General features: G+C 44.4%; 1 protein-coding gene across 23 annotated transcripts in view; it reads right to left on the bottom strand.

Moving 5' to 3' along the window:
• Positions 1-15,269, bottom strand: part of CDC42BPA (CDC42 binding protein kinase alpha) — a 329,433-nt gene that overhangs the window by 5,997 nt on the left and 308,167 nt on the right. For 14 of the 23 annotated variants that reach the window (XM_082702369.1, XM_082702387.1, XM_082702380.1 and 11 more), the window contains 6 exons: positions 14,795-14,892; positions 13,146-13,230; positions 10,696-10,819; positions 9,923-10,040; positions 4,403-4,588; positions 1,745-1,862 (listed from right to left, as the gene is read on the bottom strand). In XM_082702369.1, the coding sequence (XP_082558495.1) occupies positions 1,745-1,862; positions 4,403-4,588; positions 9,923-10,040; positions 10,696-10,819; positions 13,146-13,230; positions 14,795-14,892 (729 nt within the window). The remainder of the gene's footprint in view (positions 1-1,744; positions 1,863-4,402; positions 4,589-9,922; positions 10,041-10,695; positions 10,820-13,145; positions 13,231-14,794; positions 14,893-15,269) is intronic. The other 9 variants (XM_082702391.1, XM_082702375.1, XM_082702376.1 and 6 more) reach the window with 1 other exon arrangement.

Raw genomic sequence — 15,269 nt, 5'->3', positions numbered from 1 at the left:
CCCCGTGTGGCTTTTACTTCACATTGTGAAGCCATCCCAAGTCTGGCTCTGGAAGATCTGTGCTTCTGGTTCTGGAGACAGACAACAGGGTTCCCTATTACTTCTTGTGTCTCTCTCAGCTAGCTGTCCTCTGGAACCTTCTGGAACCTTCTGATAAGCTGGATTGTTCTCAAAGCCAGCAGGAGGCACCTGACGCAGCAGATGCCCCTTGGGATTCCTGGGAGGGCCTTCCTCTTCCTCTTTCTCAAGGAGGCCAGGCCTGCGGGGTTCGTGCAGATCTGGTGGATGGACACAGTGACCAGGGACAGAGGCCCCTCACTGTGGCCCTCCTGGAGAGGTGGCTGCCTCAGCCCCGCACATGGTTATGATGGACGCATCTGCACTTCTGGGGGTGCCCCCCACTCACAACCTCTGAGCTCTTGGCCAACACCATGCTGCTTTTGAGAAAGTGTCAGAAAAGCAGCCCTTGGCTATAAGCCATCTTCCCCTGACTGGGGAAGCCATGATGAGTGTGTGACGTCGCTCCCTGCTTATGATCCAGGAACTACCAACGATCTCCGAATGCAACGAGGCTAACTTCTAATTGCTGCAATCAGTCAAACGCTGCCTCTGTCCACTCCTCTCACTCCGAGGCAGGCGGCTGTTAGTGGCCAGGCACTTTCTCTCAGGCAGACAGTGAACCCCCCGTGATGCCCCTGCTGCCCCGAAGTCGCTCCCTGCTACAGCAGAGCGGAAGCCCAGCACGGGGCAGAGTTGCCTCTCTCGGCCCCCGGGCGCAGGGCTCTGTGCAGAGCGCAGGAGGTGCCGCGGCTCAGGTGGAAGGAGAGAGGCCGACAATAAGGACGGCGAGCCCCGAGAGCGCAGGTGCTCGGTCCCAGAGACTGTCCCCCTTGCGCCCCAGCGGAAGACTTGCCATCTACTAGATGTTCACCGGACAAACATCCTCCCCTTCTGTGCACCGGCTATGATCTTGAACCTTCCAGAACCCTGGCCCCACTCTGCTCCCGCAGGAAACCAAGGGTCACCTGAACCTCTTCCCTGTCCCTCACCTCCCACAGCTAACTCCCCGCCAGGCCTTACTGTTTTAACCCCAGAGTGTCTCCCTTCTCCCCTCCTCCACTGCAGTCCCCGGGCCTGTCCCCTGCACTGGCCACTCGGACGGCCCCAGCGGGATGCGCGCCCCACTCTTGCCCTGTGTCCAGTCTCCATCCGGCAGTCAGAGAGATGTTTTTAAAAATGTAAACTGGATAAAGGTCCTTCCCTCCTTCAAATTCTTTAGAGGCTGCCAGTTGCGTTTCTAATAAAATACAAATGTCTCAGCTTGCTCTGCACGACCCTGCTTGATCGGCCCCTTGCCACCGCTCGTGCGTTATCTGCGGGTCCCTGTCTGACCGCCACCAGGTAGCCACACGGGCCTTCTCTCAAGTCGTCAAACACGACTCCAACAGGCCTTCACCCCTAGGGAGGGCCCGTGACCCTCCTAATTCCCCTCAGTGTGACTTCGTCCCCAATGGCTACACCTCCTTACTCCGAGTCGGTGGCCCATTTATTTCCTTCAAAGCCTCGATCACCACAGCTTGTGGTATGAAGTGTCCGTCTCGCGGGGGCACCGGGAGCTCGAACGGGGCCCGTGATGGTTTTCTCCACAGGCGCTCGTGTGCTCACTAGGCGCCCCCGGGAGTGCGCACGCGTGGGGGAGGCGATGGTGGGCAGGGGTCGTGGGGGACCCCTGGGCGGCACTTACTTGCTGACAGGCCGCTGCTGGCGCTCATGGAGCGGCCGGGCTCAGGGCGGGATTTGGTGATGGAGGGAATACTGACGGAGCCGCTGAACACCGCGCGACTCTCCTGGGGCCGGGGGTTCTGAAAACAAAGCACAAAGAGAAACTCTTCAGCCAGCCAGAAAGTGATTCTCTGCCGCGACATCTACCGCTCACTTTGGTTTCAATAAAAAAATGACCTTGACCAGAGTGATACAGAGCAAGGGAGGGCATGATCCCTCCGGCCCCTGAACTTCAGCACCCCGACAGAAGGAAGCTCACCCCCACCCAGCGTAAGTGCTCATCCTTACACATACTGAAATGTTATCAACACATAAAAGTTCTCTTCGTTGTGAGAGCAGCTCAGTAAAAGTTAGTGGCTGGAGCGACAGCGGACCACAGAATTACATGGACATTTGCAGAGATTGGAAGCAAAGCTTCCACTTCCTACAAGATTTCTACCAGGACGGCTCCACTAGCTCCACAGAATAAGGCCACACGGAGGCAAGGCAGGGAGGAGTGTATTTTCCTCCAGTAAATGCTGTAGGGGTGACACCGGGGGCGGGGGGGGGGCGTCCCCCCCCAGCCCCCCGCGCTGGCAGAGCCACACTCTGGGTCCCAGACAGCCCGTCCGAAGCCACCACAGCCGGCGGGATGCTCTCACTCGGCAATCCTGGTTTGAGAAGTTTTCCATCACATCATGGAACGGGTTTGGGGTTCCAGGTAGAAAAGTGAGCCCGAGTACTTTCAAAGTCACACTCGGCTAGAGAAGAGGCGTGGGGACGAGCTGTCTGGACTTGGCTGAGAACGGAAAGCACTTGGCTGCCTCGATGGACCCAAACGTTTGAGACCAGAAGGAGGGGCGGCTGACGCCTGAGAGAAGGTTGTGTCAAGACAACTAACAATCGGCCAAGGTCAGCAGTCAGGAGAACACACGTTAGTATCACGTGAAGAACTCCCAGTCCTACATCCCAAAGAGCTGTGCCAGCTGAGAGGCAGCCGGCCGGTCGCAGACACAACCGCCGCCATTTCGGTTCATGTATCATGTCTGCAAAGTCCATTTAATTCTTGGTGTGTTATTTTTCCTCCAAGAAAATAAAACAAAACTGAAACGGTGCCCTCATTCTAACATTCACTCACACACAGAGAAGCAACCTCTGAGACCCCAGAGACACGCACACAGTGCAGCAGAGCAGACATCGACAGAGATGGGAAGGTCAGTTTCACCCTTTAAACTTGTACTGTTTCTGCCGTAACCCCTACGACACCTTGGTGGCGTCCTAGCCTAGAACAAACAGCATAAATTGGGCCTGTAAAAATATACCAGTGGTTTAGTAACTCCGAATACTAAAGCAATGAAAAACCGACTCACAGAAGACAAGATTTGTGAGAAAAAAACCCCCACAAAAGATGGGGGGTTCAACTTCCATAAAGTGACAGGAAACCACCATTGCTGGTGTCTTCCACGCGCCAATACGCTTTGAATTAGAGGAAAACTTAAAGACGACAGTGTTTCTAACCAGCAGAAGACTGACTTACAGAACACCTCTGCCATCTTTCACAGAAAAACTCCTGGCCAATTAATTTCTACAACATTCCTCTGGAACCACTCCCTGCCATCTGTTACCAAGCAAACTAAGCTTTATTTTTATCACTAATCTTATTGTGTCAAATAAGACACTTCAATGACATTACAGCTTCATGGCAATGCCATTTCAAACATTAAAATTTAGGGTACTTTTCTAAGACAAACAAAAATACAAAAATAAACTTCTTAGCCTACAGTTTTCTATGCAAATAAAAAGCTGGTCAGAGGGTGCTGCGGGACCTGGGTTTGCAGGACAGAATCCAAGTATATTACTTGTAAAATGCAATTGAGAAAACGTTCTTGAGGAGTTAGCTAAGTATGTTTCTTGATGGAAGTATGGACAATCTGCTAATGGCCACCAGCTCTCCGGCCACCGTTCTCCCCGGTGCAGCCCCTTTGTGTTAGTTCTCTCTCTGGTTTAGTTGTTATATCTTGGATTCTGGCTGGAATTAAAGGCCTAGCAGCACCTCAAAGACTAGTGAGATTATCATCTTTTTCTAATTTATCCTGTGACTCCTTAATACTATTATAATTTTTACCTGGGAGATTTTTAAGCTTCTCAAAAGGGGTTTATTGTGGAAAGAAGGCCTGTGGCTAGGCCCTACAACAGACTTGAATGCCACTAAATGAAAAAATATTTTCTCTGAATTAAACCAGTTCTAGGCTAATGAACTATTAAAAAATGGGAAAATTCTGGGATTCCTTTTTTGTTTAAACAGAATAAGGACCCACGCAGGGGCTATATTTAATGATGGCATCTGGAAAGGGAAAAGCATGATGGAAAAATCTTCTATGAAACATAAAAATACCTCCTTCACTGTCTAAAAACTGAGAGAGAAATCCTCCTGTCTTCATGTTTTTCCTCAAAAGAGGAAACAAACTTGAACTTGAAGAGGAGGAGGAGGAAGAACGAGGTTTGGCAGAAGAGAAGCAGGCTAAAGGCCGACACTCACTCTCAGAAAACGCCCCCCCGCCCCCCTGCAGAGTTACTGATCAAGCCAGCTAGAGGTCCGCACACAGTTAGTTAAGTTAACCCCTGACTCGGCTGTTCATACCCTCAGAGGCATAAAGCTTGGTGTACCAGGGACAGAGCGCAGAGACGGGGAATACTCAGGGTTTATGGAATCAGGAGAGAGAAATTTTTCAGCGGAATGAACAGTCATGTGATAGATGTGCTCAAAGTTGATCGGAGAGGAGATCAGGCCGGAGTGATGATGAGGGGATGGATAAGGGAAGCCTGGCTAACAAAACGACAGAAAGAACAGAAGTCGTGAGGCCATGAGAATGGAGTCACTGGTCACAGGGGACATTTCACAGCATGCATGCAGCAGAAACGACACGTCTCACATCAGGACTGAGTCCTTCATGAAATACTTTCAGACCTTAGAGAGTTAAATTTTGGAGTCCTCCTGCCAGTAACCGAAAGAGCTGATGTGCAAAAGATCATTTGCTTTATAAAACTATTATTATTTTTATTATTACTTGCATCAGGGAAGCAGAAAGCGGACTTCCGGAGCTGCAAGGAGACTTTCAGAGTTTAGTTCAGAATTTTCTTGTGTGATAAAATCAAAACATGGCAAAAACATACCAACAAAGCAAGAAAGTAAAAGAGCAGCGATTCCACAACCAGCCTCTCGCGAGAAGTGCCATGAAGCTGTTTCTGTGGAAACCGGAAGCCGTTTCCTGGGACGTACAGACTCGGGTGTGTGTTTTTACTGCTCTTGTTTCTGACAGGAGCACAGTGGGACTGAGGATGACCCTGACGACTGACAGGACTCTCAGCAGCCCAAACCTGTCTCCACGTACACACCCAAAAGAACACGTTTGTTTTTAACAAGGGTCAAAAAAATCTTCCCTTCCATGTCTGGGGGTACTGAAACATAAAATAACATAATACTAAAGGTCCCGACAAGGCTTTTCAAACGGAGAACTCTAGTTTTTCAGGTACGATGACTGGGAGCCCAGATTACTCAGCACCCAGCCTGTCTCTGAGGGGCATTTTCATGGTTCAGGTCCGGAAAGCAGCCGTGGGGTTCAGGGGTGGGAGGGAAGGACTTGCAGGGAGAAAGCTGGCAGAACCTATGCCCTCCTGAGCTGGGGTGAGCCAGCTTTGCTTAACAAAACCTGGTAACTTATGAAGACTTAAACAAAATCTCTTCTATAACATATGGTTTAGAGATGTGAGTGAACCAGTGCTTTCCAAGGTTATCTAAAAAGAAAAAAACTCACTGATGTCAATGTAACTTTGACTTGAAGTAGTAGTATTACTTTGTGGAGCTCTAAGGGGTCACTGAGCTAGAAACCTGGTCTTCACGAACAACTCTAGGGATGGACAAAAGGCTAGGAGGTAGGTCATGGGCCAAAACCAAATCTTCTGAAGATAAACTATTTTTCTTGTATTCAATGGGAGAAAAACCTGCTCTTTGTTGCTCGCACCCACTATGGAAAAAAAAGCAAACGACAAGCAGGATTCAAGAAGCTAACGCAGTATGTACTTCTAAGTCCTGCACACACGTGTGTAAAGGGCTCCTGTTGGACCCAGACTCCCTCAGCCTGATGATCTTTTGCACATTCATGAGGCAAACAATCCTCTATCAGTATCATTTTGGTACCCAGAAGAGCTTCCGAAGATACTCAATAAACTCTCTAAGCTCGTAAGTATGTCGCAGGAAAGCAGTACTGATATGAGTTAAAACACAACAATGTCTGGGGTACGTGCTGCTCCTCGCACGGATGGTAGCATGGAGCTCTGGGGTCTGACAGCCCTTCTGACATGTTAGCGGTAGATGAATTTAATTCATCTTGATTTTTGGAAATTGTTCATTAAAGAACAGATAATTTCACTTTAGTGGGAAGGACATATCAAAGCCTGGGACCATATTAAAATATCACAAGCTTTTCAGTAAGCATATATATACACAGGTACACACATGCGTATCACTACTTTTCTTCAGATGTGCATACCAATGTGTTGTTTACCAGTGTCTACCCCAAGGCAAGCACGGGTCTGGGTGGACAGTGTATCAGAAATACTGGTTAGGTGGTGAAGTGGGTTCCCATAAACAGCCCCGGCTTGTACGTCCCTTTCTAGTAAAGGGAAGAAGGCCAGTGAAACTAAAACTAAGGCGAAGAAACAGGTTTCCAAAGGTACACCAACTTCTCGTCCTGGAAATACAAATGTGCTTACAGGGAAGAAAGGTCTGGAAGAAACATTAAAAACTGGACTGCTTTCTAGGGCAGAGGGGCACATGTGTCAATGACGGAAGGAGCCAACAAGGCAGTCATGGGTTAGCATTTCTTGGTGACAAGAAATGCTAAAAACCAAGGGATCTAATGGGACAAGTGGTTGCACAGAAGGCCACATGTCATGCAGTCAGGTGCGGGAAAAACCTTCAGGAAACACTGTTTGAGCTTGTTCAGCTCAGTAATTAAGACTAGACATTATTGTTAACAAAAATAAGTAAATAAAAGACTTCTTTTACTTTAAGTGGTAGAGGGTAAAGGAAGAAAAAGTGGAGCGAGGGAGGCTCTGATACAAAAGTTCTTACGATGTTTGAAATCTGACCTTTCTTTTCACTGTGCTCATTTATCAGGGTGTGTGGTGACCAAATCTTATGTGTGTGAAGGTCTGAAAAAATTCTGGAACATTAGCAAATTGGTTTTTCACCTGATGGCAGAAGGCCACTCAGCAGAGGAATATTTTATAAAACCTTGAAGTATTTCACCTTAAGGGAATCCTGTAATTTCTGGGAGATAATAGAATGTATAGAAAAATTTTCTGTAGGGGCGCCTGGGTGGCTCAGTGGGTTAAGCCGCTGCCTTCGGCTCAGGTCATGATCTCAGGGTCCTGGGATCGAGTCCCGCATCGGGCTCTCTGCTCAGCAGGGAGCCTGCTTCCCTCTCTCTCTCTCTCTGCCTGCCTATCCGACTACTTGTGATTTCTCTCTGTCAAATAAATAAATAAATAAATAAATCTTTAAAAAATTTTTTTTTCTGTAATTCTTGTTTTTTTTTTTTTAAAGATTTTATTCATTTATTTGACAGACAGAGTTCACATGCAGGCAGAGAGGCCGGCAGAGGCGGGGGAAGCAGGCTCCCGCCGAGCAGAGAGCCCGATGCGGGTCTCGATTCCAGGACCCTGGCTGGGATCATGACCTGAGCCGAAGGCAGAGGCTTTAACCCATTGAGCCACCCAGGCGCCCCTGTAATTCTTATGTTGTGGGAATATATAAGACTACATATATTCTTTTTTTGTGCACCAAAATGAAGCACAAGTCAAAGAAATTTTAATCAAAAAAGTATAATACAGGGGCACCTGGGTGGCTCAGTCATTAAGCATCCACCTTTGGCTCAGATCATGATCCCAGGGTCCTGGGACCAAGGCCCACCTTGGACTCCCTGCTCAGCGGGAAGCCTACTTCTTCCTCTCCCACTCCCTCTGCTTGTGTTCCCTCTCTTGCTATGTCTCTGTCAAATAAATAAATAAAATCTTAAAATAAATAAATAAAAAGTATAATATCTATCAAAACCTTGTTAACCACTGAACTAATTTTATATTTGTTGATATACTGCTTTGTAATATATGCCTGTTTGAAATTTGCCTCCTTCTATGCCTCCAAAATCTTTTAAAACTTTCATTAAAATGGTACATTAGTACTTGAGCTATCAAGTATAAGCTGTAACATAATACACATTCCCAACGTTTACCAAAATGTAAAAATTCTCTTTAAAATGAGAAAGGCTTTGGACTTTATGGTTATGTCACATTTACTTGAGAATAAAGGAAAACCAGCCTGAGAACTTTAAACACATGCTCAGAATGGGCAAACAGTGGACAGAAATCTGAAATCTCATTCCTAGGCAAAAAGGTGAAAACCCCTAAGTTTTAATATGATAGGTAAGTGTAACAGCTTAATATTTAATATATTTAGTCTTCGATTTTTTTTCCTTAGTTTTATTACATGTAACTTTTTTTGAACAGTTTATTCATAACTTATCCAGCACAGCTAATAGAAATCCCCATTCCAAGAGGAGAAATGGCTACTGTTTACTTCCTAAAGGAGGACCTATAACCAGGTCAACATAATGCCTTGGTGGTGACAGTAAGAGCATTGTATTGGTTCACAAACAGGGTCGACTGGTTAATCGGGGTATTCCCAATGAGGAACTCAGACTCAATGATTTTTTTGTTTCTTTTGTGAAACAAATGCAGGACTACCTTCAAAGCTTAACTTTATTATTTTAAAAAAACTTGACTGCACATAAAACTATATCTCCTGGCTTTTTTTCCTGTCAGTGATAGACCCCTCGAATCTCCTACCACAGCAGAGCTGGTAATGTGGTTAGAGGACAGACTCCCTTAGAAAAAGCCATCAAAAACCCTGAAATCTTGCCATTTGCAATGAGGTAGATGGAACTAGAGGGGATTATGCTGAGCGAAATAAGTCAATCAGAGAAAGAGAATTATCATATGATCTCTCTGATATGAGGAATTTGAGGGGAGTTGTGGGGGAAGGGAGGGAAAAATGAAACAAGATGGGATCTAGGAGGGAGACAAACCATAAGAGACCCCTAACCTCAGGGGTCTCTTTGCTGGAGGGGAGTCGGGGGAGAGCGATAGGGTGGTGGGGTTATGGACACTGGGGAGGGTATGTGGTATGGTGAGTGCTGTGAATTGTTTAAGACTGATGGTTCACAGAGCTGAACCGCTGAAGCAAATAATACATTATACGTTAATAAAAATAAAATAAAATGAAAGAAAACTCCACAGGAATAAAGTAAAAAAATAAAATAAAAATAAATACGTACATAAATATTTTCTTATTTTTTTCTAAATAAAAGAAAAGAAAAGAAAAAGAAAAAGCTCTGGGTCTACATTCACAAATCTAATGCTACCACCCATGATCAAAAGGTTCCTATTAAAAGTCTCAATAATTGGCTGAGTTATTGTGATACTGACATGTTAAGTGCAAATGAAGCCTGGAAAATTAGCCAATTCCACTAATATTCTTCATCTCAACATAATGGGTCTAAGAATCCAGTCTTCATATGAAAAACAAGTTTTCCCATGTTGTACTTTTGTGTGTAAGACAGACCAGGCAACATGTTTATAACCGGGGAGAGGAAAAAGATTTGCTTGGCCAACCAGGTAAGAGGTGTGGCCATTAATGACCCACCTAACATGGTTCTCTTGGGTGGGGGCGGAGGCCAAATACCTGTAGAGAATCGCTAAAACGCAGTGAAATGTTAGTGATGTCACAAGCAAGTTCTGAGCCTTGGTACAGATGCTCTCCAAACCCGGCAGTGTATTCCACCACCAACAGTAAGTCTGGACAAGTTTGTGGGGTGTGCAACTAAGAACTGGAACTGTTTGGTTTCTCACAGATGCTCAAATGTTGTGTTTTTCTCATCGGGTATATATCATCAAGCATGTTACACATATTGTGATGTATGGACATAAACATCATCATACTAACGATTCCTCTTAAATCTATGTACAGATTTAGGCACGCAGGTACGCTTTCCCCTCTGCCCCATTTGTAAGCCTGTTCTCATTCCCTCTTCATTTCTCTTACCATAGGCAGGTCTTTTAGGATCTGTATCCCATCTCCTGGGCCCATGTGTGCTATGTGGTTAAAATTAGTTGGGTTAGAAATTAATTTATTTCTCATTTCTGGATCTCGTAGCATCTCTCTGTAAGATAAAACACCTGTTTAGACATTTTTTCTGTGATCGCTCTAGACAACTTCAGAAAAAAGTTAAGCATTCTTTATTCACAAAAATAAAACTGTGAAATCATGTTTCATAAGGATAGAATATACTCCATTAAAACTTGACTTAGAAACTTGTTTTAAATAAAAGACCTTGAGCATTTTGGTGGAAAACAGGCTTCTCTTAGCACTTACATATCAAAGCTGTATTTTACAGATAGTTCTGACCATTTTGTGTATGTCTTTTAAAATAACTGGTAACACTGGCGATGTTTTTCTATGGGTCTGGAAATACTACTACAAGCCTTTGGGCTGTTTGCTCATGAATAGAGTTAACCCGAAGGAACTGATGTACCACACGCAGCTGTGTGCTCTATATATGATTATACAAAGGCCCACAGTCTAAGAATTGTAAGTACTTCGTAGACACAGAGCAATGAATCACAATATGGTACTTTAATCCAGTTCATACTCACACTTGGGGGGAGGACTTATTAAAATTACACTGAGAAGTACATTCATGATCGACACCACAGATGGGTGACAGATTTTCAGAGCTCAAATCTGCCCTCCAAGTCCAATTCTGGCATCACCACCGCGGCGCCCACCCGGACCGGGAGCCCTCGCCGCGCGCACACCTCCTCTGCTGCATCCTTTCCTCCTCCGGGACCCTGAAGGAGAAGCGCCGCTTATTGTTGATGTTTCTAACCATCTGCTTCCGACTGTTGTCCGACGTTTCCGGAACCACCAGTTCATCCCCTTCTGTGAGAAAAAACACCAAGAATGGCAATGCTCTTTAAGGTGTGAAAATGCTTCTCATCTGTTCATCTCTCAGACGGTACACATTCAGTTGTGCAACCTATGCAATTCTCATTTTTACACGTGGTGTGTTGATACAGCAAATAATCATTTAAACCAAGATATATGTAAACAGGTATACACAAAAGTTAAATATTGCTTACTAAGTACAGTTTCACTTTGATTCGTTTATAAACACAAAATGGCACAATTTTAGTGGAAGACAAGAAAAACGCAGTTGCCTGGGGGTCCTGCCGCTCTCCACGCCCCCGCCCCGCCCCCGACTGCAATCTCTCTGCACTGTCTTTTCTTGCCTTCCAGACCCTGGTTCAAAAGCTCCTGCGTGAAGCTATGTGGTGTCAGGTGTAATGGGTAAATTATTCTTGTAAAGGACAACTAAAAGTATTTTGATATGATGAAACACTTCCTTTGTAAGACCCACTCTGTCAGATGCAGACTAAGGACAAAAGCTCCAGCTCCCACCAGCTTCCTTTGCTAAAGGTGAGACTCTTGCTATTTCTACTCTTCCCATCTTCGGGAGGAGACGATCCTTATTCATATGCATCCGGTTTCAATTTTAATACCTAGAAGTAAACAAAACCATCCGCCAAGGACTCCGCAGACCTGCTGAAATATGTGAACACACTCTAGGATATAAAACAGACAGCTGTATTCACACAGCATGATGGATGCCATTCTCTAAATAAGGAACAGGAGAAAAGCCAATCTTCAGAATTTTTAACAGTCACAAAGCTGAAGTGAGAAAAAGGGAGACAGGCGGGAGCCTGCAAGGCAAGCCAGGGCAGTTGATAAGCGGAAAAGCAATGTTCTTCTTGGATCGGAATAATGTAGCTTCACCAGCTAGCTTTCTTCACTCCAGCTGAAACACAGTTTTAGAATTTGAGACTCATGAGGGCGGAGCAGGTCTGGGTGAGTTATGGCGGAGTGGCAATGGGGGAGGCCCAGAAGGCTGCAGTAACACTTTGAGCCCCTGAGAGACAGACAGAGCAATACAGAGAAAAAGAAAGGGCCTTGGGGAATGGGGTCCGCTCCTTTTCCCAAGGACAAGACACCTCTGCCGAAATTCTGTCCGGTCCTCCCTCGCTAGGCTCTGCCTCCACCGCCAGCTCAGAGCAGAAGGATGAGAGCGTGGGGAATGCAAGCGGAAAGAGGCTTCATCCTGCGGGCACGACCTGGGACATGGACATACTGTATGATCATCACAGCCACACACAGTGAGAAGTGGGTGTAGCTGATCCTCTGCCAGTATTTGGACTTCCTCTAAGAGACGGACACAAAACAAAGTACAGGCCCTTGGCGGTGAGAGGCCTTAGGCTCCAGTGTCATTAGATTCATGGTGGATCCACCACTGAGTGGGAATCATTTCTAAATTCCGACTCTCCCTTTGGAAGACCTCTCTTACAGCCAGCAGTCTGTCAACCCAGAAACCTCCAGAGCGCTAAGACATCAGAGCGCCTCCAGATGCCGGACATCAAATGGCAAGGCCAGCAGCGACTGTGGACACCATCCTCGTCCTCTCCAGACCTCCCATCCTGGGGATCCCACTCCCTGCTCCCGATTCTGGTGCTCCTGGGACCTTCCTCTCTGCCCTCCCTGCCCGTGCTGACACGAACACTTCTGAAGTTCGGAGCCCTATGCATCAGCGGAAGATGTTTGCCTGAAGTCCCCAGTCAGAGCTCTGGATGAGACCTCACAAGGTCAGTGCCACAAACCTGGGTTGGGTTTTATAATATCAATAATATAGAAGACAACTACAGCTATCCTTACGCCACTTAATTCAGTCCCCCACAGAAAAATAACAAGGTAGATAAGAAACCAGTATTTTGTGTAGACAGCTATGCGAGATTAAACAGAATGCCTTTTTAGGCAGACATTTGTCTTAATAGACTGAGGAGAGTATGACAGTGGCCAAGATCACAGACTTTGGAGTAAGATAAACCCAAGTTTAAATCTGGTTTCTGACACTTATTATCTTCAAGCAGTCAGCTTCGAACATTTCCACTGAAGCTAACCATTAGAGTATATTTTCTTTTAAAATCTTTTTTTTTTTTTTTAAGATTTCATTTATTTATTTCACAGAGATCACAAGTCAGACAGAGATCACAAGTAGGCAGAGAGGCAGGCAGAGAGAGAGGGGGAAGCAGGCTCCCCGCTGAGCAGACAGCCTGATGCGGGGCTCAATCCCAGGACCCTGAGATCATGACCGGAGCTGAAGGCAGAGGCTTAACCCACTGAGCCACCCAGGTGCCCCTAGAGTATATTTTCTTACCTGCCATCTTATTTTTGAAATATATTAATCTAATTGTCTCCAACCCTAAAAGGTTTAATGATCCTTCACTGTTTAAGGGTCGAACCTAAAATAATAAAAAAATAAAATTAGTACTTCAATAAAACTTTCAAAAGAAATCATAAAACTTCTGGCCTATTTAGAAAGCACATACTATCGAGAACTTCCATCTATCATTCCTCTTCAAAATACAGCTCCCTCAGAAAATCAACAAAAAATTAACATTAATTCTGATGGGAAATAGGTATAAAATTATCTAATTTGAAATAGAAAGTTATAATGACTACATTTTAAAGGAAGAATATTCTGGGGGGAAAATAGCAGAAATGCATTTAAATCTTAATTAAATCCATTAGTGACTAAATCTTTATACTAAGAAGATATCATTGTAGCTACTTTAGGAATGGGATTAGAATTATATTAGATATATATGATACATAATATGTATTAGAATTATATGTCCATATATGACAGAGTATCAGAGTGTAACTTATCACTGGGGATAGGGAGGCTGTCAGCTAATGGTGACAGAGCAACTGCTCAGTACACAGAACAGATGAATAGAGCCCCTACCTCACACCACACATCAAACACCAACTCTGCAGGGAGTAAGGACATAAATGTAACAGTCACACCTTTCAAACTTTTGGAATAAAGGTCCTACTTTAAGACCTTGAGTTACAAAAGTTTCCTAACAGAAAAAAGATAAGCTTAAAGGATAAGAATGCTACATATCCCGACATGAAAATTTCTAACAATAACCCCTGAAACTAGTAATAAATACACTATATATGTTAACTAACTTAAATTTAAATAATCTAAAAAAAGATTTATAACAGTGTTTTCAGAAAAATAATATAATTTATTGTTACTAAAGTAAATGTTGAACAAAATACTTAATCAAAATGGATAGGTCACAAATGAAGATTTAACCCACATTTACTAACTCAATATTTGTAATATATAAAGAATTTCAATAAATTAATTAAAAAAAGAAGCCAAACAAAAATAAGCAAAAAGCATAGCTAGGGTTTCACAGAAAAAGAAATAAGAATGAATAAACATAGAAAGATTAGGGACATGCAAATTAAGGCTTCGGTGAGATAGCATTTTACAACCACTGATAATGGTTCTAAGACTATGAATTCTGAGAATGGCAAGGTCAGAGAAGATGTGGATCTACAAGAAATCTTCTGTCCTGCCAGGGGAAATATGAATCAGTACAACGACTCTGGAAAATAATGACACTATCTTATAAAGTTGAAACCCTGCCTTCTTTGCCTTCAGGATTCAAGCCTGCATCCCCTTATGTGAAAAGCAGTTATAAGAAAGAGTGACAGCATTCTCCCTCAGAATTCCTGAGGTAGAGGGTGACACTGGCATTTTAGGCTGGGGGTAGATTCTGGTCACTTGTTAGGACAATATTCCTATTGATCCAGTGAAACTAAATGGATAAAAAGAGTATGGTATTGAAAAAGCTTGACCTTGGTTCCTAGTGTTTCTCTTCTTAGCTAAATCCTGAATTACCGACTGCCCGAAAATGCTCAAAGAGTGAAAAACAGCTAACTAGTCACGTTAGTGTTTCACTACACTCAGTAGTGCACTTAGCCCGTATTTTCATGTGAAATTACCTTTTTTAGTGGGAGAGTCTGAATCCACTCCATGGAGTTCACATCGAAGACATCAACTGCGTTTTCACTATACACGGAGAGATATGGCGCGTTGTAACCTGCGAGAAGGGAAGGCGGAACAGTGGCTAATTACTTCTAACTCGTAAACCCCAAACATTCTGAAAGATCTACACTAAATAACGTAGAGCGGAATCCCACCCAAATCCTACTGTTCATGTAGTAGTGCATCAAAACACTTCTGAGTAGAAGTCAGTCATAAATGAGCAGCTCACATGCTGTGGGTCGGGTCAGACAGTCCCTTTAATACAGAAGGATTCTGCTCACACAGATGGCAGCATATCGCCTTCTCCAATCAACGAGTTCTATCAAGGGATGCCATTACGATTTTTTATAAGATTTGATTTCTAAACCAGTTAAGCTACTGACAGTGCAATGACTTATAAAGCAATCTTTAGGTGAGACCTGTCATCGCATT

This window comes from Mustela nivalis, assembly GCF_964662115.1.
Source record: "Mustela nivalis genome assembly, chromosome: 16".
NCBI lineage: Eukaryota > Metazoa > Chordata > Mammalia > Carnivora > Mustelidae > Mustela > Mustela nivalis.
Note: the sequence above shows the minus strand (reverse complement) of the source record. Positions and strands in the feature narration are given on the sequence as shown.